General features: G+C 37.6%; 3 protein-coding genes and 1 long non-coding RNA gene across 8 annotated transcripts; 2 read left to right on the top strand and 2 right to left on the bottom strand.

The window, feature by feature from the left end:
* Nucleotides 1-207: 207 nt before the first annotated feature.
* LOC103713272 (magnesium transporter, putative (DUF803)) lies at nucleotides 208-10,546 on the top strand. Of its 4 annotated transcripts, none has more exons than XM_088719426.2 (14): nucleotides 208-525; nucleotides 5,467-5,709; nucleotides 6,282-6,369; nucleotides 6,471-6,532; nucleotides 8,076-8,161; nucleotides 8,257-8,330; nucleotides 8,557-8,659; nucleotides 8,827-8,955; nucleotides 9,107-9,206; nucleotides 9,324-9,443; nucleotides 9,535-9,625; nucleotides 9,710-9,773; nucleotides 9,966-10,065; nucleotides 10,139-10,546. In XM_088719426.2, exons 2-14 carry the CDS (start codon nucleotides 5,617-5,619, stop codon nucleotides 10,370-10,372), a joined length of 1,344 nt encoding a protein of 447 aa, XP_088575552.1. In that variant the 5' UTR covers nucleotides 208-525; nucleotides 5,467-5,616; the 3' UTR covers nucleotides 10,373-10,546. The 4 variants fall into 4 exon arrangements, with proteins under 4 accessions (XP_088575552.1, XP_088575551.1, XP_008798363.3 ...); XM_088719425.2 differs by having other exon boundaries at nucleotides 223-525; nucleotides 9,933-10,065; XM_008800141.6 differs by having other exon boundaries at nucleotides 306-525; nucleotides 5,413-5,709.
* Nucleotides 10,547-11,255: 709 nt separating this feature from the next.
* LOC148703632 (uncharacterized) lies at nucleotides 11,256-13,538 on the top strand. 2 transcript variants are annotated; one of them, XM_088719427.2, is made up of 4 exons: nucleotides 11,256-11,545; nucleotides 11,634-11,709; nucleotides 12,161-12,259; nucleotides 13,107-13,538. In XM_088719427.2, the coding sequence occupies exons 1-4, from the start codon at nucleotides 11,430-11,432 to the stop codon at nucleotides 13,410-13,412; spliced, it is 597 nt and encodes a 198-aa protein (XP_088575553.1). In that variant the 5' UTR covers nucleotides 11,256-11,429; the 3' UTR covers nucleotides 13,413-13,538. The 2 variants fall into 2 exon arrangements, with proteins under 2 accessions (XP_088575553.1, XP_088575554.1); XM_088719428.2 differs by lacking the exon at nucleotides 12,161-12,259 and having other exon boundaries at nucleotides 11,286-11,545.
* Nucleotides 13,539-15,696: 2,158 nt separating this feature from the next.
* On the bottom strand, nucleotides 15,697-20,217 carry LOC103713270 (putative 3-beta-hydroxysteroid-Delta(8),Delta(7)-isomerase). The gene is made up of 4 exons (XM_008800138.6): nucleotides 19,927-20,217; nucleotides 19,077-19,223; nucleotides 18,858-18,966; nucleotides 15,697-16,234 (listed from the first exon to the last, which is right to left on the bottom strand). Exons 1-4 carry the CDS (start codon nucleotides 20,069-20,071, stop codon nucleotides 15,976-15,978), a joined length of 660 nt encoding a protein of 219 aa, XP_008798360.4. The 5' UTR covers nucleotides 20,072-20,217; the 3' UTR covers nucleotides 15,697-15,975.
* Nucleotides 20,218-25,889: 5,672 nt separating this feature from the next.
* LOC149753592 (uncharacterized) lies at nucleotides 25,890-26,285 on the bottom strand. Its single transcript, XR_016400124.1, has 2 exons — nucleotides 26,157-26,285; nucleotides 25,890-25,928 (listed from the first exon to the last, which is right to left on the bottom strand). It is a non-coding gene; the product is annotated as an uncharacterized LOC149753592 (long non-coding RNA).
* Nucleotides 26,286-26,334: the final 49 nt, after the last annotated feature.

Genomic DNA, 26,334 nt, shown 5'->3' with positions numbered 1-26,334 from the left:
AACCGAGTGACTCCCGGAATTTCAACCACGTATAAATATGAGGCGTCGGTGGATATTGGAGGTCATTTCTGGGGTTTCATTTCTCGGTCTCTATAGCACATTCTCCGGGGTCTCACGCGGACCAAGGTGCAATTACGATGTCCATTGGACCCAAATTGGTGGAGCTAAGAGCGGTCAAATAATTAAAGGTTATAAGTAATGTCGAGATTTTAAAGCGCGGTTAATATTTAAGGATGAGAAAATAGCATACGATACCGGGAATATTGGACGGTTGAGAACGGCGGCGGAAGCGGTCGGTCGGTGTCGCGCACGCATCCATCCGCCCATCTTTCCCTCCCTCGCATCATCGAGAGAGAGGCGTCGACCGTCGCTGTCTCGCCTGCCCCCCTACCTTCCTTTCCTTCCATTCTGGCGGCGAGAGCGAGAAATTGTTTTCTTTTTTTTTAAAATCTCCCATGGATGGTTTGATTCGTTACGAGGGTCGCGAATAGCTCCGGAGGACGGATTTTGAACGGATTTGGGGAGGTAAGGAATCGGAATTTGATGGTTTTCTGGGTAAATTTCAGATCCGATATGCATGATTTTCTCTTTCTAATGCTATGGGTTCTGGGAGCTGGATCTGGTCGCCGTTATTAGATATCTTTCGTGAAAATTAGGTGGTAGCGGGGTCGCAATTTTTATCTTATTTTCTCCTCCTTTTAAATTCGTTCATCCGGTTGTTCTTTTTTCCCCTTTAAATTTGTTGTGCAAACTGTTTGGGCTTTTGCGCTGCTGTGGTGAGATCTGGGGCCGGGATTATCGAGCTTAGACCAAGTTTTCAGATTTTGTTGCTGTATTTCTAAGAGTCGTTTTCCCCTTGCATTTATTTGTCATGGTTTAGCGTAATAGGAAACTTGTTTCCATTTCGCTGTTGCTGATTTTTCCCCCCTCCTTCCCATTGATGAATTCTTGAAAATTGCCAACCTTACTCATTTTTCATGCTAATCGTAAGAAGAGTTAGCTCTTCGAATGGTGTAACAAAGCACACGAAACCTACTTTTATTCCGTCTAAAACCATAAACGCAAAGACCTACTTTTATTCTCTCTAAAAGCATAAGGGGAGGTGACTATGGATGAAAAAAGGAAGGAAATACCAGTAGGCAATATGAACAATTGAAAAGAAATACACGACAAAAGTAAAAAAAGAGATGGATCCACCATATGCCAGGAATTGGATCCGTGACCAAGAACGGAGATGACAAGAGAGGCTATGATGGTAAGGTATGGTTGATGACCTTTTGAGTTCAGCCAAGATTTTAAGTTTTGTTTATGAAGTTCAACTTATGCTCGAGGGTGCCCAAACCATTGATGTGAGATGAACAGTGAGTCAGGATGGTGCAAGGTTGATGGCAGGGCAATTCTGAGAACTCACAGCATCAGGGCAACATAGAATTTGCAAGTTGATGTGGGTTCATGAAGTTGGCAGATATTGTTTGAAATCTGATAGTAGGCAATCACCAAAGAGGAATTGTTGATGGGGAGAGGAATTGCTGAGTTATGAGACAGGAATTCCAAGTAATCAAGGATAAGTCCAGGGACTAGTAACAAAGCCAAAGACGTTGGCATGCGTGTAATGTGAAGATGATTGTTTGTTAAGCCACACAAACTCCAGTATTGCATAAATGATTGTTATAACAATAGATAACCCAATACATGATTTTTTTTTTTTCTGTTGTTCATTGGTTTAATAAGGTCTGAGTTTGAAGGTATCCAGCTTGTCCATTGAAGCAATTCTGACCAAAGAAGAGATTGTATATGAAGATGAATTAGCTTAAAAGTGTATAATCAAAATGCTCAACAGAGTCTCAACAAAAGACAACATCATGACGAGCATTAATTTGAAATTTTTCGTTCAAAATTATAGGTTTGGCACGAGACGTCTTGGGCTTTTAGGAGTCAGATAGAAATGTGATTGCAATAGGACATAGAAAGCAAAACCTTCCCATAAAAGGTGTTTTAAAGATATTAACTGCCAAGAACATTATTAGAAAAATATAGACAAGCATTATGCAATATTTTCTTGGAGAATCCCTCAGGAAGTGAAAACCCAACAGAGGAAACTACAATAACTAATGAATTAATTGAAGGTACTTACTTGAGCTCGGTAATAAGCCAATTAGATATGGCTTGAGGATCACTTTCACAAGTACACTGTTTTTGTTTGAGAAATTCATGGTTATTCACTCCTAAGACCTTTCATTTAGAGAGGATGGTACCAACCAGCTAAGCTAACAACTGTTGGCAGCACGTATAAAGTAAGCATTTACATTATTTTCGTCCTGTTCATGTCAAAATGCCAGTAGATGATGCCTACTGGATGTTATGTGTGTATATAACAAGAATTCTCAGAAGGATCCAAACAGAACACCCTTCCTTTCCTCTTCTGCTCCTTTAGATCTCCTTGTCTCTGTCAGTTTTCCTCTCTTCAGTGCTAGAGTGAATGCTAAATACTAGCATACTTGAACTTACTTTGCATGTGGGGTTAAAGAGTAGAATTTATTTTTGTTTCTACACATTACTTAAGTTAATAAGGGTAATAAAATTTTCCTTTTCGTATTTTTAAAGAAAAGATTGGGAGAGCCCAATCAAGCTCATTCAATATATTTTATAATGGCAGTATGTTTAATTTTAGTTTTAGTTATTAGTGGAGTGGTGTTATAATCATAGTTATATGTTAGACACTCACTTTTATAGAGAATTCCATATGATTTTATATTCCAAAGACAAATAGATATCAATAATGTTATAGAATCCTTCGCTGAAACATATAAAAAAGAGATAGTGTTATTGAATTAAATTTGCTGGGCAGGTACATTGCCAAGCTAAGACTTTAAAAATACATACTATATCAAATTTAAATTACTTGTTAAATAGTAAGCAACTTTTGAAACAAAAAGAGATCATGGTTAATCATTTGTGCTTTGGCTTATAATTGCACTGAGATTTGGACATGGAAATCTCAACAACTTAGTGGATGATAGATGGATACCCACTTACCAAAAATGTGTTTTGACTCAAGTAGAGATTGGAAGAGAAGAGAAGTTATAGTTTGGGTAAATTGGGAACACATGTGATGTATATAACATCAAAACAACCATTATAACAATTACATGGTGAGTACTAAACATAAGCACTTATTCAACCATAGGTCTTATTAGAAAGGTCAATATACAATGGAAGTAATGACCCTTTTTTGAGATACGGGAGGGAAGTCCTACCTCGTGAGAAGAGTAGGTGATTGGGCCTATCTGGGATGTGTAACTGCAAACCCAGGGTTTTTGCTTGGGAAAGTCCCCAGAAGGTTGGATATCGTGAGGGATAACACCAGACTCAAATCTTTGACCCCTCCCTTCCAAGTGAGGGGATGCGACCCCTGACCTAAAGCTGAGTTCAACTAATGACAATTATTTTATACTTGGTTTTTTATATTATTTATCCCATTAAAATAATATTATGTCAAATTGAAATGTCCATTCCAGCTAAAAAAGATAAATTTCTTTTTTCTTTAAACAATGGTTTAAATAACATTGTTTTTACCCCAATCACTGTTCATTATTTCTTGTTACAATGGCCAATAAATATAATGACTGCTAAGGAAATTATTATTTTGTTCTAGAAATATCCAGTCACTGGCTTGATTTGGGAAGTTATGGCTGTCATTTCCATTACAATCACCAAACGGGATCATAGCAGAAAAATTATTGGGGGTGATAGACCTGTTTGGGGAGGGGGGGTGGAAGGGGAGTTTTGCTGCTGCTGGAGAAAACTCTGTGGCAGGTCATGTATCCCATATGATAGAGAGTCAAGGATTTCAGGGAAATAGAAGCTCCACTTTATGGTGGCACAAATAGAATCATGTACAAATTCTATATTATACAATACGTAAGAGTCATGCAACAGAATAAGCTGTATAGGTCGAGTGCATGGTGAACCCTATGTGCACTGTAGTTTATCTACACTACCATAGGCTACTAATAATCACTTTAGTAAAGTCTAAGTGGTGGATTAAATTATTAGGAATGTAGCAGGATCCTTGTTTAGGCTTATCTATAAGTAAGGAGCTCAAAGTTCAACTACAGTCAAAGCATAATCTGTCATATAAGTTTTAAGGTGTGATGTTCTACTTAATGATATCCCAGGATTAGGAGGTATTTATATGTCATTATACTAGCAAACAGGAGGATTGCATATAGAGGATCAGATTCACTATTTGTTGCAAAAAGACAATGAGATCTACGATTTGTTGCAAAAAGACAATGAGCCACATCTACTGGTCAAGGGCTTTAGATCATGCTATGTCATGAGGACCTTCATTCTTTTAAACTGCATATCATAGCTAGATCCTTGGGATTGTAATTTAAATTCTTGACATGTTAGACATAGATAAATGTATTTTTCTTCTCTGAATTCAGTGAGCATAATACCTTGTGGGTCTGCCTGAGCATATTGGCAGATGATGATAATTTTGTTTGAGAAATAAAAATGAACAATATTGTAAAGTATTTTTTAACAAATTTATTGTTTTTAACAATATTGTAAGTTGGAGTATTTAAGGGTTTTGAACATTTCATAAAAACATCTAACTTTAAAATAGAACCTCCTCACAACTTGAGGTTTATTCTCTTCCTTGTACATTACATTCTTTTTCGAATTTCAGTTTTGCAAACAAATAACATAAATTATACTCAACTTGGAACTCTACTATCATTACTTTTTTTTTTTAACAATATTGTAAGTTGGAGTATTTGAGGGTTTTGAACATTCCATAAAAACATCTAACTTTAAAATAGAACTTCCTCACAACTTGAGGTTTATTCTTTTCCTTGTACATTACATTCTTTTTCGAATTTCAGTTTTGCAAACAAATAACATAAATAACAATATTGTAAGTTGGACTATTTGAGGGTTTTGAACATTTCATAAAAACATCTAACTTTAAAATAGAACCTCCTCACAACCTGTGGTTTATTCTCTTCCTTGTACAGTACATTCTTTTTCGAATTTCTGCTTTACAAACAAATAACATAATTATACTCAACTTGGAACTCTACTATCATTAAATCAAATAAAAAGTGGACAGAGTTTGGCCAGTTTTAGGGGATTTTTTTTTTTAATCTTTTGTTATTAAAAGAACTACTTATGCTTGAATTAGTTCAGATCATGTTCTGTCACTCCATCCATTTGTCTTGGTTTTCTAGTCTTACCTTACTCTCATTTGTTCCTTCCAGTCACTGGAGATCATTTTCTAAGTGGTTACATAGTATTTCATATATAAGCTGTTATATCTTGTAGTATGTGGCCCCTGTATGATTTAGAATTTAAGAATGTTGTTAATGCGAAAATTATTTGTATACTAACTTTAGAAATGTGCAGGTATATGAAGGATTGAATTCAGTTTTTCTAACCACATCTGTTTACTCGATATAGCACAAAGAGCTTCAATGATGATTTGAGGAGACCTAGGCAATTGCTTAAAGGATCTGCTGTTAAACACAACATTATGCGTTTATCAGCAACCACAAAAGTAGAGAACTGGCTTTTGTTATAATATAGGAGTTCTTCAGCAGCATTTGATCCATGGGCGAGTGGGTTATTGGGGCATTGATCAACATAGTTGGAAGTATTGCCATAAATTTTGGAACTAACCTTCTAAAACTGGGTCATGACCAGGTACATATTTACTTGCCTGGTTGTTCAGGCTGTATTTTGTTTCTCTGGTTTCTGGCATTTTATGCTTTTGCATATAGCTTGCCTATTCCCAGTTCAGTGGTTCAGTCTCATTAAATAATTCTTGTTTAATAGTTTCTGCTTCTCAGTTCTTGCAAATCCTCCCTTTGCCAAAACACCATCCCATCCCCTCCTCTGCTTATGCATGTATAGTAGAAGGGAGGTCCATACACCATAGGAGCAGTAAGGGTTAGTGCACATGCGCATGACACACACACACACACACATGCGTATGTGTATATGCATGCGTGTATTTAAAAGTATGCATATATGTGTATAGAATAAGAGGCCCATCCCCCAAATACCCAGACCTTGGTCAGGACAGGATTCAACCCAGGTCTTTGGTACAACTACCAGGAGACTTTACCAGCAAGATAAGCTGACATCTTTCAAATGTCTCTAGTTTGTTGAGAATTAATATGTTATTCATAGACTTGAAAACCACAGATGTTAAAACTTTTTGTAACTTCATGTTTTCATGCTTTCTATAGTTCTAAGTATGCTCTTTTTTTCAGCGAGAAAAACTTTCCACACTTGGGGGTGATGGACCCAATGGCAAACTTATTCTGAAACCGATCATATATTTTCAGACATGGAGAGTTGGTAATGTTTCTTTCTATTCGTTTGGTTATTCATTGTTCATATTTGGTGTCAATCTGGAGAGATTTTGCTTCATTGCTTTAACGACGAATATTTCAATGCAGGTATTCTCTTTTTTGCTCTGGGGAACTGCCTTAATTTCATTTCCTTTGCATATGCTGCGCAGGTTAGATACATATCTTAGAATTGATCACGAGTTAGAAATATCTTGCACATAAAATGGAGTGAGGTCTAAAGTTTCTCATGCTGGTGCCGTGCAATCCTAGAACTGGTATGATACATGTCATACCATGCCACTGGTAGTGCTTTGCAATATGTATACCAGTTTTCCCAGGATTGCAAGGGAGCTAAACATGCACTCATGCCACATGCTGGCCCACTGCTTGCATAATGTGCGCGTCATATAGCACGGAACTGTACAGGCCAGCACACCAATACTTGACATGGAGACATGCAATAATCATGTCCATATCAGTAACTACTCATGAATCCATATGACTTCTTTGAGCGGGCACTTTTTGATCAAGTTTGAAGTAATTGGGCTCAAACAGAATTACAAGTAGAACTAACTTCCTTATCTATCTTTGTTGAAGTTGTTGGTTATATAAAATTGAAGTTAGTGTCTATTCCTATCCTCAGGATGCCCTCTATAAATAGCTCACTCCCCCTTCCCTTCAGATCCATCAATCACTCACCTAGCAAGGCATTCCACTACAATTTCAAACTGACTAAAGTATCTAATGAAGCTTTATTGCTAAGTAAGGAGGAAGGAGGCTAGAGGAGTGATTGCTAATCGACATCATCCCCAGCTTGGAAGAGGCTCCCTGGCTTATCCCTTCCTCTCTCTTTTATCCCTTTATTTCATGCTCATTCCTTCATGTGATCCTCTCATGTGTGAATCTAGGCTAGATAGATGCCTTTTTTAACTCCCTACCTATTCTTTTTGGGGTTTTAATTAGGGTGAGGAATAATTGTTTCATACTCATGTCCTCCCTTGACCTCTTCTCTAACAGTTTAAGCTTTTGGGATTTAATGGTAAACTAACATCATATCTAAGCCAAAGGTTAGGGATTTAAATCCCCATTCGGGCCAATTTTACCCATTTATTTTCTTAAGTCTTTTCTTCTCTTGACTCAAGGTACGCCATACCATACCAAACCAGATGGTACGAGGCATATCGTATTGTACCGGTTCAGTACTAGTACACGATATGGAAGGCGTACGGACACTTGGTGCACCGAACCAACTCTTGTACCAGGCGTACCGATATAGTAATAGGGTGGCACCAGTACGGCCCGATACTGAGAGGGTGTACCTTGTCTTGACTCATTCATTGTTGAGTCAATCATGGCTCATTCTTATCTCGAGTCATTCTTGACTTGTTCATGCTTTCATGTGTGGTCTGGGCCGCACGGGAGTGCAGGTGTTAAGGCCTGATATACATTGTTGACCCCATTTCTAACATGATGCTTTTGGGGTGTAGTGGTATGTTAAAATTTTGAAGTTCAAGTCATTCTTATTGTTTTCTGAAATTTGAAAGTTCAGGGCATTTCAGAGTTTGAGTAACTTCCACATAACTGGTTGTTGACTGGGTTCTTAAATTTAAATTCTATCATTATGCTCTTAACTGAGAGATGACTAGCCATATGTGTTTATTTAGGGATTTTTGTTGTTTACTAAATTTGGCTGTTCTGTGCTTTTGGTTGCAGTCACTTCTCGCAGCCCTGGGGTCGATACAATTTATATCAAATATTGCATTTGCTTACTTTGTCTTAAGTAAGACAGTGTCAGTCAAGTATGTTCTTTCTGAAATGAGATCATTGCCTATCTCAAGGATTGATATGCTTAAATATCAAATTGTCATATGATATTATAATGTTGTTTTTGCAGAGTTATGGTAGCAACAGCTTTTATAGTTTCTGGCAATGTCTTCCTTGTTTCTTTTGGCAATCACCAGTCACCTGGTACTGGCCTTAACCTTATTTTGGAGTTCTGGTATATGCAGTAGCTAATATTATAGATGGGGTCTTAATTTTATTATATTTTGCTATGTATATATTTTAATTGGCATATATATATGCACTGATTTATGACCATAATCTGCCTCCATGCTTTCTTTAAGGCGTATAGAATTGATGGAGAGTGCTTTTTTCATGAGTATATAAGCGACTGATAATTCTTTTCCTCCAGTTTACACACCTGAGCAGTTAATTGCCAAGTACAGCAATTTAGTATTTCTCCTTTATTGCCTGACATTGGTGTTGGTGGTTGCTGCAAATCAGTATATTTACAGGTGAAACAATAAATTTTTTTAATGTGTTGCCAGTGCCTAATATTTTTTACTTTGCAGATGCTGCTCTCTCTATCTGGCATGTCTTTTCTATTATCACACATTTTTTATGATATACTACTGGCACGAAGTCCTATGCTCTTCGTACTAACACTAGCCAGAACCAACAGGAGAGGAGAAGCTGATCTTGCACTTTCTGGAGAAGATTTTAGCCCCTATTGGCGCACGCTTCTGCCATTTTCATATGCCACTGTTTCTGGTGCTGTAGGATCGTGCTCAGTGTTGTTTGCAAAATCATTGTAAGCTGGTCAATAAGAATGTGCAATTATCATCTATAATCATTTTTCAAGGAAAATAATCTATGACCATTTGAATTTTATCTTTTTGACTTCATACTAGTATATCGGTTGCTGACAAGCATTTGCTGCTCTTTTTCTTGTGACTTTCCAGGTCCAACATGCTGAGACTGACCATTGGCAGCAACTATCAGCTGCATAGCTGGTTTACATACTCCATGCTTTTGTTGTTTTTTAGCACAGCAGGATTTTGGGTAATGATGTGATTGAGAAGCACTATAATATTTGATTGGTTATATTATTTTTGTAAATTCTGTAATTTTGAGAGCTTTCTACTTCCATGTATCTCATTTAACTTGTCTGCATGTCAGATGGCGAGATTGAATGAAGGATTGTCTCTGTTTGATGCAATCCTCATCGTTCCCATGTTTCAGATTGCATGGACCTTCTTCTCTATCTGTACAGGATTTGTATACTTTCAAGAATATCAAGTGAGCCTGCATTTTATACAGATCATTATCTCCTGTTCTGCTTCCATTATATTTTCTGTATGTGTCTAAATAACTTGAACTGCTTTCACAGGTATTTGGTACGCTAAGAATAACAATGTTCCTCTTGGGCATGACATTTGTATTTATAGGCATTTCCTTGTTAGCACCTGATGACGCCAAAGGTATTCCTACTAATAGTCCTTCTGTTGTCATGATTTAGAACCATCCACTTGACACAAATGAAATGTTATTGTGAAAATTTTCAGGAAGTGATGCAAAAGATTCTCTTCTGCCTTCTTCAACAGCTCAAGGTGTTACTGATATAAACAGGTATTCTGGATGCCTTCAGTCATGGGTTGTCATTATAATGCATTTGTTGTCTCCGATACAGACAACTTGCACACTTTTTGTATGTTGGATGCCTTTTTCAAGTTTTTTTTCCTTAAAATAAATAAATCAACAGCGGGGACTGATGTTAAATTATTGCAGAAATTATATGAATATTCATTATCTAAACTGCAGATTTGCCAAGCTACCATCAGAAGAGACTGAAATAAATGATGTGACATCTTTCATGAATGTGATGAGGACAAAAGCAAACTCTATTTTAGCGAAGGCAAAGGTGATGTTACTTGCAATTTTTTCAATCTTAGATGTTTTACATCCAAATGTTACTAAGCCTCGTTCTCTTGCAGGCTGCTTGCTCGCTCTCATTAGGTCTAGGTGAGCAGTCAATGAGTGCTTCTTCAGTGCTTGTGATGCCTATGGTGTCTTCAAGGACAACTGGTTTTAGAGGAACCATTCTTGAACGGGCCAAGTTCATTCCTGTTAGAAGTTCTAGTTGGAGTTATCCTTCTATTGATGATGATGATGTTGATCTTGATCATGATGATGCAGAATTGCAGGACACGAGGACTCTTCTTTCTTAGAGCCATGGGTATAGGTGGTGTAAATTTTGTTGTTTGTTGATGAGATGGTTATTTTTTATAACTTCCTTGTATTTTGAATGTATAGATTTATGTATTTTCCTTTTTTTAAAATCCTTCAGTCATCACAATTGAATTTGTCAGACCTTGGTTATATACGAATCCCTGTTTCTGGAATATCCATTAATTCATTTGGCAACCATGTTTCTTCTCCATTTCATATGTATCCTGTCAGTTCTAAGTTTTAGCGCTTAAGAGCAGTCAAGAGTACTTTGTGCTATACTGCCTGCATTTGGACATATGGTTGCTGAAGTTCAACAAACAGAACTTTCTGAAAATTTCTGAAATATGTCAAAACATGCCAGGAAATCACAACCTGGTTTTGTTGGCTTTTTATGCCTTCAAGAAAACCATGTTGCTTTTTTGGAATCTCAAAGACAGCACGAACATGGAATTTCGTAGCAGCCGCACATCAGTGATATGTGAATGCATCAGCTTCCTTTAGTGCTGAAAATTTTTAGGCCATCCTCTTTAAACACAGTGAACATTTGTTTCAACTTTTTGGTGCTTGGAAGAACAGTGGCAGAGTACTTGCATTTGCTATGTTGTTAATTGCAACTGTTTGTTGCCGAACCATAGATGGTGGCACTGAAACATCTTGTTTGCTTCCCTAGATTATATTCCACCATGTTCCTTATTCAGCGTTGTAATTTTACTCCTGAAAATGAGCCGGGATATATATATATATAACTGTTTCTTTTACCTATCAAAAATGCTTGGTGGGGATAAGTTCCTCTGTGCTTGTCTGCCCCCATGCCATGCTTGTGAATCTTTTTTCAGTAGACATATATTGGGATTGTGAAAAGCAAACCATTTGTCTTAGCATCAGATTCAAAGCAACTGGAGCTGGGGGAATAACTTTATCTACTTTATTCTGTCCTATTGTTGGGCTACCCTTATTCTCCTCATCTTGTTGGATATTAGCCTCATCACCATTAAAGTGTTGCGTCTCTATGGAAAACAAAGTAAGGAGAAATTAAGCTCAGGAATTGTACACTTTATGGGTGCTTTGAATCTCACTGTCCAGGTGCTTAACATTTCCCCTAAGGCAAGTAGGGAAGATCTTCTAACCTTCTTTTCATACTGTGGTACTGTTGATGAAATCCTGCTGCAGAGGTAAGTTCTCTTATATAGTCTCTCCTCATTTGCATGGTTAATGTGCTTCCTATCCATGTCTTGGTGTTAATTTGTCCACTGTCAACAGGGACAAAGATCAGTCTCAGCTGGCTCTTGTCACTTTTCGGCAACCATATGCCGTTCAGACTGCTCTTCTCCTGAATGTAAGCATCAATTAAATTCTAAGAATGATTTGATTAGGCACTTGTGCATTTGATTAATGTGGTGAGTCATGTGCTTGATTTCAATGAGATTATCTTAGTGTTTTTTTTATTAAAAAAAGATCAAGAATAACCGCAACTGTTTTGTGCTATTTTTATAGCTTGATTAGCATGATCTCTTTCTCCCATCTTCTTTGAACTAAATATTTGCTGAATTGTTATTATACTTCTGTCGGCTATACTTTTAGGTTTCAGAATAATGGTCTTTTTAATTAGCATGTATAAATCTTAATCCTTTTGTTATCAAACTTCTATATATAATTCTTCTTGTAGCTTTGGAACTGATGCTCTTATGAGAGAGTTTAGAATTTGTTTGAAGATTATATATTTATTGTTTTCACAATAAATTACCGCCACTTCTTTTCTATAGCAGTTTACGTTTCTCCATGTGCAGGATGCGACCATAGTAGATCGTCGAGTTCGCATATTACCTCTGGACAATATGAAGGACATACCAATAAAATCTTGCACTTCAGACAGCATGAACTCCAAGGCATCTTTTCTCCACCAACTTTTATGGTTAATCAATTAGTTGCTCTATCATCGTTGAAGAAGTAAATCAGAATTTATAATATACTAAAAACACATCTGTTCATGCTGGTACCTCAGTTACTTATCTTTTTCAGTAGGTAAAGCCATAAAGGCTCCCGGTGTTTTATGAGTAAACATATAATTGAAAAATAAAATATCTCAGAATTTGTTTTTTACAGTCCTGTGTTGGATTCTGATGAGACTTCAAAAATTTATTGGTTTTGCAAAGAATTGGCTCCTTCACCCCATAGGTGAGCCTCAGCTTATCTGCAGATTATTCAGCAGTAACCCTTTTTTTCAAGAGAGAGGGAGGAAGACCCATGGTGTGTAAATTACCTAGCTTCAAATACTGGAGGATGCACCATGCCAAAGACTCGAATTGAGAACCTCCTCTTCTTTTGATGAGAGGTGTGACCGATGTGGCCATGCCCAGTTCATGTGAATTGCTAATCTGAATCTGATGATGCAATACATCCCTGTTGACTGTTGATCTATTTGTTACATTTCCTCTGTTTCCAATTGGTTATTATTCATTTTGATGTAGAAATATTCCAGGACTTTTCTCCTCCTCTATAAAGCATTTGAAGTCAACCAATTCATTTGAAGTATGTATATCAATAAAATAAATCGAGGCTTAGGTTAAGCAGAGTTTGTGCTTTTGTTATACTCGAATACTGCCATTGTTGACCCTTGCTTGCTTGACTAGATGTTTAGTTTAGGACTTAAAACTCTCGCTTGTTCCTCAAAATTTCCTTCTTCCTTGCTGCTTTTGAGCTAAATACTGCTCTTCTTACATTCTGATCCTACAGAGAAACAGGGGAGGCTCCATTCCGGCCCCTGATGCGGTTCAAGCCCTGGCATCAAAAAGCCAAGAGGCCTTCAGCAGCGCAAAGGAGCAAGTCTCAGCTACTGGCAGAATACTCACCCAGCAGGTAAATTCAGCTTTCTCAGCAGCAGAGCAGTCGGTGGGCAGCATCAGATCGGCAGTCATGAATAACGACTGCTTCTCCAAGGGTGCGCTGTGGTTGTCGGACGTTCTTGACAAAGCCTCAAAGAGCGTGGCTGAGCTCAGTAATGTTAAGGGTAAAGACATGAGATCCGGAAAGCAGAAATGAGCGGCCATTTGTATTGATGAAATGCTTTGTTATTGCCATGGAAGTCCTATAAACTTTTCAGTTTTTATTTGCCCTCGCTATATAAATGACAAAAGATTGCTAAAATGGAAGGAAGTTTGGGTGAAATTCAAGACTCACTGTGGTGTCATTTGGACTGTAAACATCGACGGCCTCGCACCCAAGAAAAACAAAAGCTATAGTGGAAAGAATTTTGGGTGAAACTTATGATACATTGCGTAATTTGGAGAGTAAACGTCCATGGGCGTACAGAAAGAAGCAGAGGACACCAGAGCTTTAAACATCAAGATATAGACCTAGCTTCAATCAAGATACAGACCAGTCTAATTCGTATTGCACTTGGAATCAATCAACCTCATGACTCCAATCTTGCATTGTGCATTTTAGATGAAACTGGACTAGATCAATTTACTTGGCAGGTATAGCTCGCATTCATTTGTTATTTTGTGAGTCTCAAATGCCCAATGAGCAGCACTCCAGTAGGCCTCTCTTAGTTCCCTGTAAAAGTTCTATTTACTGTGATGTTTGAACTTCTATTTACTGTTATGTTTGCCCAGCCTAGCCTTAAACTTGATTATTTTGAGATAAAATGATAGCTGCTCTAACGGCCTTCCTTCGCTACTATAATCAAAAATAGTCCAGCAGTAGTAAAATAATGGTTTCATTTCATTACATCATCTTCACAAAATAAATTGTTATTTTGTATTTGATATGAAAATTTGGGTGACACAATGATAACATTAATTGTTGAATAATGGATAGGCGAAAATATAGTGGCTGCTTTTCTATATCTGATGTGGATTATAACAGAACGGTCTCCAAAGCTATCTCATCAGATCCTGTTCTATAACAATGGCTGTCAAATCTCTCCAAAAAAAAGGCATTGTTAACGGTAAGACATCTAGCAGAGGAAGAAAATATTAACCCCGATAACAATGTTAATGTTGATAACCCACCAAATCTTAAGGATAGACTAAGCATCTGAAACAATACAAAACTTGAGAAACTTCACTAAAGAGTTTGGAATAATCGTAGAAAAAATCCCGAGCCATTTGGAGATCTTACTATAATACAGTACAATAAAATCATCAAACTTTTAAATTCGTTCACTTTGAATCCTAGCTGTAAATTCCATCTGACCGCCATAACAGAATTATCATATCATATGCCACATGAGACATCATCTTCTTTTGCCATATAAATTGGTCGCGTGATAATTCTATCGTAACAGCCGGATAGAATTCATAGCCGGAGTTTGAATCGAACGAATTTAAAAATTCGATGACATGATTGTACTAAATTAAAGTTCAGGAGAAAATAAAAAATCTCTAAATGGTTCAGTTTTTTTTTTTTTTTTTGCATGATTACTCCAAAGAGTTTTTAAAGTAAAACTAAAGAAGTTCTAAAAGGATAATAATAATAATAATAATAATCAGCAGTTCACCAGTAGCAACAGCGCGGACTTGAGAGATCATTGATAGCCAAGCGCCATCCTCCTCCAAGGCGGGAGTGGGCTTTTCTACGCCCTTCGCCGGCAGAGTCATGACGGTCACCATCTCCACCGCAATGGCCAACGTCCTCGTCCCTCCACGGATAGCCTTATTCACCTCCTCCTGAGCATAAGAAGAGATCTCACGCACGAAGTATTCGCGGCTCATCGGTGCGAGGCAGATATCGCAGAGCATTCTTCTGATGGCCGTTTCCGACGTCTCCGGTCCGGCGATCCTGCACATCGACTCCTCGAAAACCTTGTGCTCCACCGGGAACTCGCTCTCCCTCAGCACGATCCCGGGCTCCCCATCCGACGAGCACGAGGCCCAGCGGCACCGCTCCGTGAATTGGAACCTGAAGATTACTTCGTCCGAGCCTTCTCCTTCGGTGCCGGTCAGTATCTCCGTCGACAGCGTACACGAGTGCTCGGTAGATGGCTCAGGATCCATGTGGTGACGTCGAGCAAGCCTGTAGATGGATAAACAATAATGGAGCATGCATGCGTATCTTATAATTGTTTGGGGCTCACTTGATAACTTTATCCCAAATCAAGATATATCTCCAATCAAATTAAACGGTTATTAAGAGTTTATCTTATCTTATATAAACATCCTTTTCAAATTTATATTTATATTTATATTTATACCCTCATCAAATATTATTATTATACAAATACTCTAACCGTTCTAACACCGTTAAAAAAATATATATTTATATTAATTAAAAATAAATGAATTATATTTATATTAATTATACAAGAAATGCGGTCAAGAGATAGTATTGCAGTAACTTTCATTCCCAAAATATACACCATCAGATGGCTATTAAAGAATGTCACATGCTTCGAATCTTATGCAATGCTGAGCTAAATTTGAACGACAAAACTTCTGTGGCATGATTAATCCACCAAATAAGTAAATTCCCACCACAGCAATGCAACAGTTTAGTCGATGAAATCCAGTTCCACGAAGAGCATTAAAACCACAGATATGGAGGTGATCCGCTGGAAATTTGGAATTTTCTGCTCCCCAGTTCCCTTGCAGTCGATCCTTCCTCATGGAGTCTTTGTCTTCTTCTCGACTTGAAATGCTGCACTGATCTTCTTCCAGCTCCTGATCGCAATGAGTGCTGGTATGACGACCCAAGAGCTGTTTGCTCCAATGTAGTATGCCCAATAGTAATACGGGCTTGCTGAGAAGTTGTCACCTTCTAATAATGCAGTTATGAAATAAACCAGACATCCATAAAGCTGGCCAAGACATATTGCAAATTGAAGAATGTAACTGTATGGTTTTCTTGATGCAATAGCGTACCTGCCACGTATCAGAAACATTGATGAGAGAAAGAAATGAGAAACAAAAATACTGATCTGCCATGTAGACAAAATACAGCAGCTTGTGGTAGTGCATCATCACCAGCACAGGAAAACAAACTGTTGAATAGTAAGAATGAAGACTTCATGTAATCAAGCTAACTTAATTCTATCCAGGTGTCATCCGCCAATGAGGGGTTCCTCACCATGAGAATAAACATCCCTCCTAATAAAGTGGGTCAAATGCAAATGCACTGAATCTGATGATTCCATGCAGCATACAATGAGAAAAATTCACTCTCCCACCACTTTTGTTGTGTTTGATTTACCAACCATGAGAAACCAAAGACTGACCTCCGCATACCCATGGTCAACTCAAAGCCAATGACTTGGCTAAACGAAAATGCAACTTTCATGTATCGTTGATACATGTATCATTCACAACAACCACCAAAAGGACAAGTCTTATCATATCAATTCCTTCAGCCTATGAATTTTTGCTCTCCATGTTTTCATTTTTACAGTACGAACCCTCCATTGTAAACTAGGTCTTTGACTCTTATGGCCTGCTGAAATGTGTTCTGGACTACTCCACTCTTTTGCTCCAAAAAAAAAGAAAAAGACTCTCATGACCTGCTATAGTTTTATCTTTTTACTTCACTCTCAATCATCCTCACACACAAAATCAATAATAGATCCTAGGTCCATGGTTATCCCACTAGCCCAATTCCTGATCTCATTAGACATAAATGTCCCAATAATCTCTGGCTAATTATGCCTAAACGATATGGCAACATGATAATAAGGTGTTGGGTTCAAAGGGAAAACAAGATTTTATATCACCACTAGAAAGCAAAGAATTTAGTTTAGTAAAAGCATCATGATATCCATGACATTACACCTTCAGATATAGCACATATATATGCTATATCAAAATACATTTCAACTTGTGAGGTAACTTGCCATGAAAAGATCCTTTTTCTTTTTATTTCATTTTAGAGCACTACCTAAGGACATACCAATTATTTACTGACTATACTGCGGCCTTCTAACAAAATCCTTTTTGATCCTCTCTAGACATAGTCATTGGTTTATTGCTTTCTCTTCATTGGTGCTTGACCTCTAATAAGCCACTAGAACAAACATCATACTAATCACTGCCCTATGCTTGTTAAGAAAATAGGTAACTATGCAAATCATGTTACTTATAAGTGAATTTAAATTGCAAAGGAATGAGTTGTAAGCAATAAAGAGACTAAGTAAACACCCTGGAATGCAGATAATTTAGACCATCTAGTAACATCCGTAAGCAATAGTGGACCATGAGGCATTCCAAAAGAGGAGAAATGAGGAAGGGCAAGAGAAACTCACAAACTTTGAAATTTTACAGTTCCCTTAGGCAGCTAAATATAATCTAATTAGCATTTCAGTCATATCTTAGTCCCTAGAGTACATTCCTAGGTAGGCAACCAAAACACAAACAAAAATAAAAAGTCAAAAAACTAAATCTGCAAGCCAATTGAAAATTTAGGAAAATGTTGCCAATATTGTTAAGGTGTCATGGGATATATATTTTTGCCTGGTAAATTTAAGTCATGGAATATGGAGTTGCACACATCTAGCAACTTTTCAGGCATCCATGGAATTGGTAGGTTCCAAATAGATCATGATGTGTCAAACAATGACAAGTCCCAAGTACTGGCATCATATGACAACAACAAAACCACAAAACTTTTGCAAGTACACATAATTACACGAGAAAAATAGCACTATTCCCATTCTAAAATACTTTAGAATGCTTAATAGTGATAAAAAGACATATTTTAAGCATTTAAATTATGAATTTGATTCATGCACATGAATCTGGATCTGAAAGCATTTCTTTAGGGTGTATGTTGATGATGATTGTGAATGAATGCACACCATGCAACTGTGTTTACAATCCCACCCAAAAGCAAATAAAATAGTAATATGGAGTTTGCACAGTATGATAAAAAAACACCATGGAAGCAAGGTTCAAAATAGAGCAGTAAAGTGACAATGAATCACATACACTAGGGCCAACATTTTGCATTCTAGTGCTCCTATAAAGTCAAACAAAATGTTGGTTAGTTTACAATGCTTTCAATAATTAACTTAAAGACGATATGCTGCAGAATATCTAGAACAACATAAAGGGTTATTCTAGTCGCTCCATGTGAAACCTGATCAAATAGAGCAACTTGCGTATGTCTAATTTCTCCAAAGTTAATCTTCCTCTCTCTACTACTTTCACTCTGTAAAAATCCTCTACCAGTTTATATCATTAACATGCATTACAAAAATGTGAAAAATATCTAAAATACCCAATATTAAACCTTATCCGAATGGCAAAACCTTGAATTTAAACGAATGTAGTTTTGCATGCTGGTTACTCTGGACATCAAGGTTTAAATGCATGTAGTCCTATCCCTTTGCGGAGTAAAAATTTAGCTGCACTTCCAAGTTTCACACATACACATCAAACTAAATAACATGTATGGTACTCCGAATATTTCAAAAACTACATATATCATGTGGATAGCAAAACACAGTAAGTCATCATGAAAGATTGTGGCTGAATCGTAAGTGATTCAAAGTCTTACACAGCGAGAAGGCTAGTTGGACCCTCTATGACGGCAGTGATTCCTTCAACAGTAACCACTCCAGCATCTCTCGCTGCATATCTGGAGTCACCTTTGCTGTATTCCTTCCCTGCATTGTCAGGTCATGGTAGCAAACATAACATTAACAACTTAAAGCTCTGAGAAATATCATTTCAACATTCAAAGGGACATCTGGAATGTATTATTACAAAAACCTACAGACTTCAGCCAAAAAGTGCGGAGTTTTTTCCTTGTAAAACTCTGGGGAGAAAGCAAAATAGCCCTCAAGGATAATGTGAGTCAGACCAGTAAACGCCCACCAGCACATAAGCAACCTATCAGTCTTTGATATCTTTGACAAACGCCCTACAACAAAAAAAAAAGAGTAAAACATTAGCAATATGTAGAAAAAAAAAGGCCCTAGAATTTACAGGTAATAACAGGTAATAACAGAGATATGGGTCATAAAATGTCATCTTGTTCTGCGACGATGGAAAAGGATAACACACTGCGATCAAAGCAACTCATCTTTCCAAGATCCCATTTTACATTACATTCCAACATGGACTTGTTACAAGAAGACAAAAGCTGTAATTTCCCTTTCCATATTGAAGAAAGAGCAAGTTTTCATATTCTGATGAGCTAAAACATTTTAGGGCCAAAACACAGAGTCATTGGCCACAAGATGAAACCTTTCTTACCTAATGTCCGTAAAAAGCCCATTTTTATGGTCCCAAATGGGTTTAACTAATCCAAGACTGAAATATCAAGGACAATCAGCTTACACTCATCATTACATAATGATTAGGGGAAATAAACAGATGGAAAACCATTGCCAAATATCAGGATATAAACTAATCTGGAGTCCTAAAAAGAAAACTTCAAGAAAGACAGACAGATAGCTGGATCACAAACAAGATCAGATTTTTTTCCACCGATCCTTGGGATAATTTCGCAGACACCTGCATGCACCTTCCGACCGTGGACTTGAAGATCGGTAAATCAGAGACTGGGATGATAAACCAAAAGAGGAAGGAACCGAAGACCAGGGGAGGAGCAGAGTAATTACCGGAGGAGAGCCAGATGAGGGCGAAGCCAACGACGGAGGTGCCGAGGTAGCGAACGAGGATGTCCTTCTGGGAGAGGAAGCATGGGACGTAACCCGGGAGGTGAAGTTCTTTTGGCACGTATGGGTGCTCGAACGCCGTCGCCATAGCCAAGTCCTCTCTTCTCCTTTGCTGCGCTTTAGACGGAGTATGGTCAAAAGGGGAGAGCGAGGGATTTAAGGGAGGAAAGATGCGCTCCGGTGATCTTCTCCCCTACTCCCGATCGGATTTTTTTTCTATATGTTTCTTCCGATTCGAATCTCACGTGATTTCTTGCCTTGGTATTGGAGCGGGACATCCGCATTCTGCTGGTGCATTGACATCACGGTGATATCACGGTGGGCCACCGTGGTAAGGAGATATATATATATATATATATATATATATATATATATATATATATATATATATATATATATATATTCCGCCGGCGGTGTGTTAGCTGGGCTCTTGTTGCCCTTTCCACTAGAATGGTTTGTTGGAGTTTTAATTAAAAAATATTAAATTTTTTATTTTCTAAATTTTAGTTATTTTAAATATTTTAAAAATTTTTTGTTAAATACTTTTCTTGAGAGAAGCTGTGATTTTTCGAAAGAAAATATCAGTGGCCACCAAGGTGGTAGCCTAGTGGTACTGGGCGGGGATTCTAACCTCATGGTCCCAAGTGGCTTCGGCCACTGCTTGGACATGAGGTATAGGACCGCTCTTGGACCGCTAACGATTAAAATGTGGCTTCAGCCACTGCTTGGACATGAGGTATAGGACCGCTCTTGGACCGCTAGTAGCCGGGGTGGTGCCAGGTGTGACGTACTCACACTTGGGACTCGAGCCAGAGCTCAGAGGGGTAGCTGAGCCGAGTCCATGGGTGGGGAAGGCATGAGTAAAACCGGTCGGGACGGCCATTTCTGCCCGCATCGAATATTCTCCTGGCGGGGCGGGGGCCCAGTGGGGGCTGCTACGCGGGGGTGGGTTTGTCCCTTCCTCCCCCTACCCCTTCTCATTAGCAAAAACAAAAAAAAAAAAATCAGTTTTCAAAAAAATACGTTATTTGTGAAACATTACGTATTTTCGGAACTATCCGATAGATAGACTCCTCCGAAATTAATCCAAATATAATCCGATCTCTCTTTCATACACTAGTACTCTGTCTTCTGAGAGTTTTTTTTCACAAATAAAGAGTTCTTCTACTCTTCAATTTTCTACTTTCTATATTTTGTATTTTCTAAATATATGAAAGAGTTGATCTGGTCAAACCTCTCCAGCGATTATACATCTTAGAGAAGGATCGGGCTGAGCCAAATTATTGTACCTTGAAGATGAGATCGCTGCAGATCTGCACGGAAGGGGTGAATCACGTTCTTAAGGCACTGTACATTGCACGCCTCAATACAGGCAAGGTCTTTTTAATCTTCTGAATTTATTTTAGTAGATTATTCTTTCATAACAGTATTCTATAATAACAGTATAGCAATTTTTAGACAACATTCTCCAACAATTTAAGAATGTGATAAATTAATTATCCAATCTAATTTTTGTTTAATTATTCAATTTAATTGGTTAAGCTCTCTATTTTTTTCAAATTTTTACATTATTTAACCCAATTAGAGAATTCCAACTTAGCCAAATCAACCTCAAGGTTAATGCTGTGATAGAGATTATGCATGCACTAATGTTGTCTTAAAACAAATTATTAGTATGTATGCATATTCCATCTCTGTCTCAGTCAAAAGCTAACAGGAAGGAACTTCCAATAAAGAACTATAACATATAATCGGCATTTTATGATTGATTGGCCAAACATATGCAATCATATAAAGTAGCTTTTTAATTTTTGCATATTTTACAAAATAGCAGGAATAGGAATTTTGGAACGACTAATAATATATACAATTATTAAAACAACAGTAATTTCTGCATAATTTTAAAAATACAAAAAATTTCTGTATAGATTTTAAAGATGCAGAAAATCAATTTGCACAAAATCTAAAGTTGTAGAAAACTTATGCATGGATTTTAAAGCGGCTGTAACTTTCTATACATATTTTTTTAATTTATAATTTTTTTTGCAGAAAATGATATCAGCTTCAACTAAATCTTTCGTATCAAAGAAAATAATTCAAAAATTTGGTTACTTTGATCAAAAATCTATATCTACCCCTCATGATCTAAGTATTTATCTCAAAAAAAATTTAGGTGAACCAATTGATCAAATCATACTCCCAAATCATAGGTTTTCTCCTATATATGGCAAACAAGACAAGACCTACTATTATCTTTGCTGTAGAAAGACTGAGTAGTGTACTCAAAATCCAAATCGATCTTATTAGTTCGTTGTTGAAAGGGTATTATGATATCTTAAGGAACCCTTGATCTATCTCTATTTTATATTGGATACCCTGAGGTAGTTGAGGGTTACAATGATCCAAATTGGATTATTGATTCTCTTGATCTTCAATCAACCACCGGATATCTCTTTCTTCTCGATGGTTTTGTCGTTGCTAAGGAATCATCCAAGAAAACTATTGTATCTCGAAGCACCATGGAGGGCGAGTTGATTGCTCTAGATACCATCTGTACTAAGGCAGAGTGGATTACAAATCTTATTATAGAGCTACCTTTAGTACCTAAGCCAATTCTGACTATATCAATTTTTTTTGTGATAATAATCCATATCAAAAGAGTACTAACGAAAGATGAACAGGTATATCCGAATTCCTCATCAATTTGTAAGACAATTCAAAAAGAGTAAGATCATTTTTTGGCATTTGTCAAGTCTGAATAAAATTTAGCAGATCAATTAACCAAGAGTTTGTTTAGGAGTGGAGTTCTAGAATCATCAAGGGAGATGGGGCTTAAGCCCACTATTTGATTACTCATAGTAGATACGCAACCTCTGTGATTGGAGATCCCGTGAAGGACATTCAATATAATAGAAATGAAGCTGACTGAGTGATTATGTCAGAGCATATTTTTTCTAAGTATATCTTCTCTCATCCCTATGATGAGTATTCTTATCGGTGATAAAAATATTTTGAAAAGGTTGAGTTATACTCTTAATAAGTCCAAGATAAAAAATCTGCAAGACATTATGTCATAAATACCCTTAGAGGACTTAGCTATGTGAGAATTGTCATATAGATCATGACTAGGGGTTTGAGCTAACCTTAATAAAATTCTCATAAAAAATCAAGGTACTAAACACAAGGCCTTTAAATGGCGCTGACCGTATAAAGACTCAATTGATCTATATTATGCATGTGATAAGTAGAAATCTAAGTCACAGAACCTAGTTCAAGGTCTAATCCACTATAGTTCCTTCAGATAGAAACTATCAACATTAAGTGAGGTTCAAGTCCACATAAAACCTCACCTATTGCTCAGTATAAGTTGCCTAGATATTTTGCTTTATGAGTTTCAAAAAATTTAAATCTTTTGTGGGCCTGTGGCGATTGTTGGAGTTTTAATTAAAAAAAAATTATCTCCTAAATTTTAGTTGTTTTAAATGTTTTAAAATACTTTTTTGTCAAATATATCTTTCCGAAGAGTTGCGACTCTTCAAAAGACAACGTCAGTTTTCAAAAAACTATAGTACTTTCGAAACATTAAGTATCTCTGAAACGATCACATCTCTTCAGTCATCCGGATCCAGACTATAAATAGACTCCTTCGGATTTAATCCAATATAATCCGATCTCTCTCTCACACACAGTTAGTCTCTTGAAAATTTCTTCCACGGATCAAGAGTTTTTCTAATTTATATTTTTTATTTTCTACGCATCTGAAGGAATCGGTCGAGTCAAGCCTTTCCAGCAATCATACTTATTAGAAGAGGATCAGGCTGAGCTAGGTTGTTATACCTTGAGGACGAGATCGTCTAAACCCACATGTAGGGGATGAATCACATTTTCAGGACAGTGTGCATCACATGACCCGATTCAGACAAGATCTTTTCATCTTCTAAATTTATTTTAATAAATTATTCTTTTATAAGAATATTCTATAATAACAATGTAGCAATTTTTAGGCAATATTCTCTAACAAGGTTGAGGACGGTGACATAGATGCCAGAATGAAAAAAATATATATTTTTTTAAAGATCTATTTGAAAGATCTAATAGGATTAGTCTAAATTTCGTATAGAATCATAAATTACAAAATTTCTTTAAGTAAAACTTATATCAACCCATTCTCTCTCCAACTCAAATCTTATGGAGGGAAAAAAAAAAAAGACTTCCATAAATCTTTTCTTCATCCCGTAGTCCAAAAGATTTTCATAATTGGGATTTAGACCAAAACTAGAATGGATCTTTAAAAGAAAAATGGGTTAAGCAGACTAACATGCTCAATTTCTGTTGAAAATCTAGCCGATCCTACTAGATTTTTCAAATAGGTCTAAAAATGACGGTTCTTCCGAGGTGGAAGGATCAGAAATTCAATGCTTGTGAGATTATTTGATGGCTTGACGCAATCGAAAATCCATGGAAACACATTCTCCATCCAGATTTAGATATTATGCTTCATCACGTATTTTAGTGGGTGATTCAATAACCAAAGTAGCACGATACCTTCAAATGCTGCAATGAACGTTGGATCTCAGCTCTCCGTCGGCCATAGATGTTGAAACTGCAACACTAAATTTCTAGTAGGAAACTAGGATTTTTCCAAGGGAAACAAGAATTCTGCGCCAACGACAAGGAAACGGTGAATTGATATCCGGAGACAGTTTCCAGAGTCGGACACGTATGCTGTCCCCACAGCCAGTGAAGTTTCGACCGGAGACGTCCATCATTTAAATTTGTGGGTCCCGTTCTGATCGACCGGTTTGCGCGGCGCTAAAAGATGCAGTTGACGTGAGATGCTGGCTTTACATGTGAGGCGCCGTTGATCAGAAACAATTGAGCGGTTCTGATCTGATTGTATGGACCACGGACATGGAAGAAGCGTGGCCTGCGGGCGAACGAATACCGCAGGACAGGGCTGGGTGCAGCGCGTGAAGCATCATCAACCGTCGTTCTTCGTGACATCCACCAGCAAATTCATCCTCCGCGCCCACCGTTTTAAACTCCAGAACGTGCCACGAGGCAACGCGCGCTCGGCCTCAAGTTCCCTCCACGATAACTAAAGTTACTCTATAAAAAAATAAAAGAATCAGAAAAAGGGATACTTAAAAAGGGGATATGCATAGATTCTGTTGCTGGAATTTGGACTCGGGGGCAACCGCGAACCGAGGAGGAGGAGCTCCAGCTAGTTGTGTGATAGAGGACGGCAGTCTTCGGCGGACCTGCAAGAAGCCAGTAGCCGGGATTCCTGGCGCTGGTCCTCCGATACTTAAGTCAGAGGGAGTTTTTAATGGAGATAAATAATGAAGAAGAGCAATGGAGAAAAGTCGTGGCCGGGGAGGAACCAGAGTCTCCTGACTAGAGCTCTCCCCCCTTTTTATAGGAGGGGGGTAGCGGTTACCTGTGATCGGGCGTGATTGCGCGAATCAATGAGCTACCACAAACGATCCGAGATTTCGGGTTAGCTGGCGATCTGTTGAGATCGTATGCATTCAAGTATTGATAGCCGTTGAGGCAGAGATTGCGGGATCTGATCCCGGATGTGGAGGACTTGATTTTCAGTGTGGTGGGGAGGTTCACTTCTCTTTTTGACTGGGTCTTTTCTGGCCATGAGGTCGATCGGGCTCGACTCTGCCGAGACCGTGCCGGTCAATATCATGCCGAGATCGAGGTTGTGAGCTCTGTAGTTGTCGATGCTGAGACCGAGCGCTTTGAGGTCGGGCGCTCTGCAGTCGGACGCTCTGAGGTCGGGCGCTGTAAGTATAATTGTTGTCGTCACGTTCGTCATTAAGTGCCAGCTATTTGACCACGTGCTTTAAGTAATCCATTTTTCCCCCGACAGATCCCAATATCTTGATCTTTTAAAATTTTCACCACCATCATACCATCATTCAAAGAAGATGAACCTGAATAAGAATAAGATATAGTTTAAATTATGATAGAAGAAATATATATTAACACTACTTCTAAAATAGAGACCTATAGATAATTAAAGTATATTAAAAAAAATGCTAAACAAAGGATAAAATAGAATTCATCAACAATTTGGATATCAAAACAATTTTTTTAATATTATAATACGGTATTTATGAGTGACCCTTTTCAACAATCATAACACTTATTATTGCTGTTACCTGCCAGATGAGCCATTATTACCAAGGGTGGTAATTAGTTCTATCACTTGTTCTTGGTAATGTGCCTTATGGAATCCACGGTCGATCTGTAACTTTGGACGCCATCGTTCAAGAGCAAGAATCTAGCCAGCAACAACGAAACAATAGCATGATCTTGAATTAATTTATTTGATATTTT

The sequence above is a fragment of the Phoenix dactylifera genome, chromosome 4, assembly GCF_051530095.1.
Source record: "Phoenix dactylifera cultivar Ajwa chromosome 4, Ajwa_hap1_PhDact_Kaust_v1.1, whole genome shotgun sequence".
Lineage (NCBI taxonomy): Eukaryota > Viridiplantae > Streptophyta > Magnoliopsida > Arecales > Arecaceae > Phoenix > Phoenix dactylifera.
This window is presented reverse-complemented; position numbering and strand designations above follow the sequence as displayed.

Bases quoted from the DNA above. Each gene is read 5' to 3' on its own strand.
- LOC103713272 (XM_088719425.2), top strand. From the start codon at position 5,617: ATGGGCGAGTGGGTTATTGGGGCATTGATCAACATAGTTGGAAGTATT. The intron at 8,162-8,256 runs GTATGTTCTTTC...TTGTTTTTGCAG, and splicing joins AGTAAGACAGTGTCAGTCAA to AGTTATGGTAGCAACAGCTT. The intron at 10,066-10,138 runs GTGATGTTACTT...GTTCTCTTGCAG, and splicing joins CTATTTTAGCGAAGGCAAAG to GCTGCTTGCTCGCTCTCATT.
- LOC148703632 (XM_088719427.2), top strand. From the start codon at position 11,430: ATGGGTGCTTTGAATCTCACTGTCCAGGTGCTTAACATTTCCCCTAAG. The intron at 11,710-12,160 runs GTAAGCATCAAT...CTCCATGTGCAG, and splicing joins AGACTGCTCTTCTCCTGAAT to GATGCGACCATAGTAGATCG. The intron at 12,260-13,106 runs GCATCTTTTCTC...CTGATCCTACAG, and splicing joins CAGACAGCATGAACTCCAAG to AGAAACAGGGGAGGCTCCAT.
- LOC103713270 (XM_008800138.6), bottom strand. From the start codon at position 20,071: ATGGCGACGGCGTTCGAGCACCCATACGTGCCAAAAGAACTTCACCTC. The intron at 19,224-19,926 runs GTAATTACTCTG...TTTTTGTTGTAG, and splicing joins CCTCATCTGGCTCTCCTCCG to GGCGTTTGTCAAAGATATCA. The intron at 16,235-18,857 runs GTAAGACTTTGA...GATACGTGGCAG, and splicing joins CCAACTAGCCTTCTCGCTGT to GTACGCTATTGCATCAAGAA.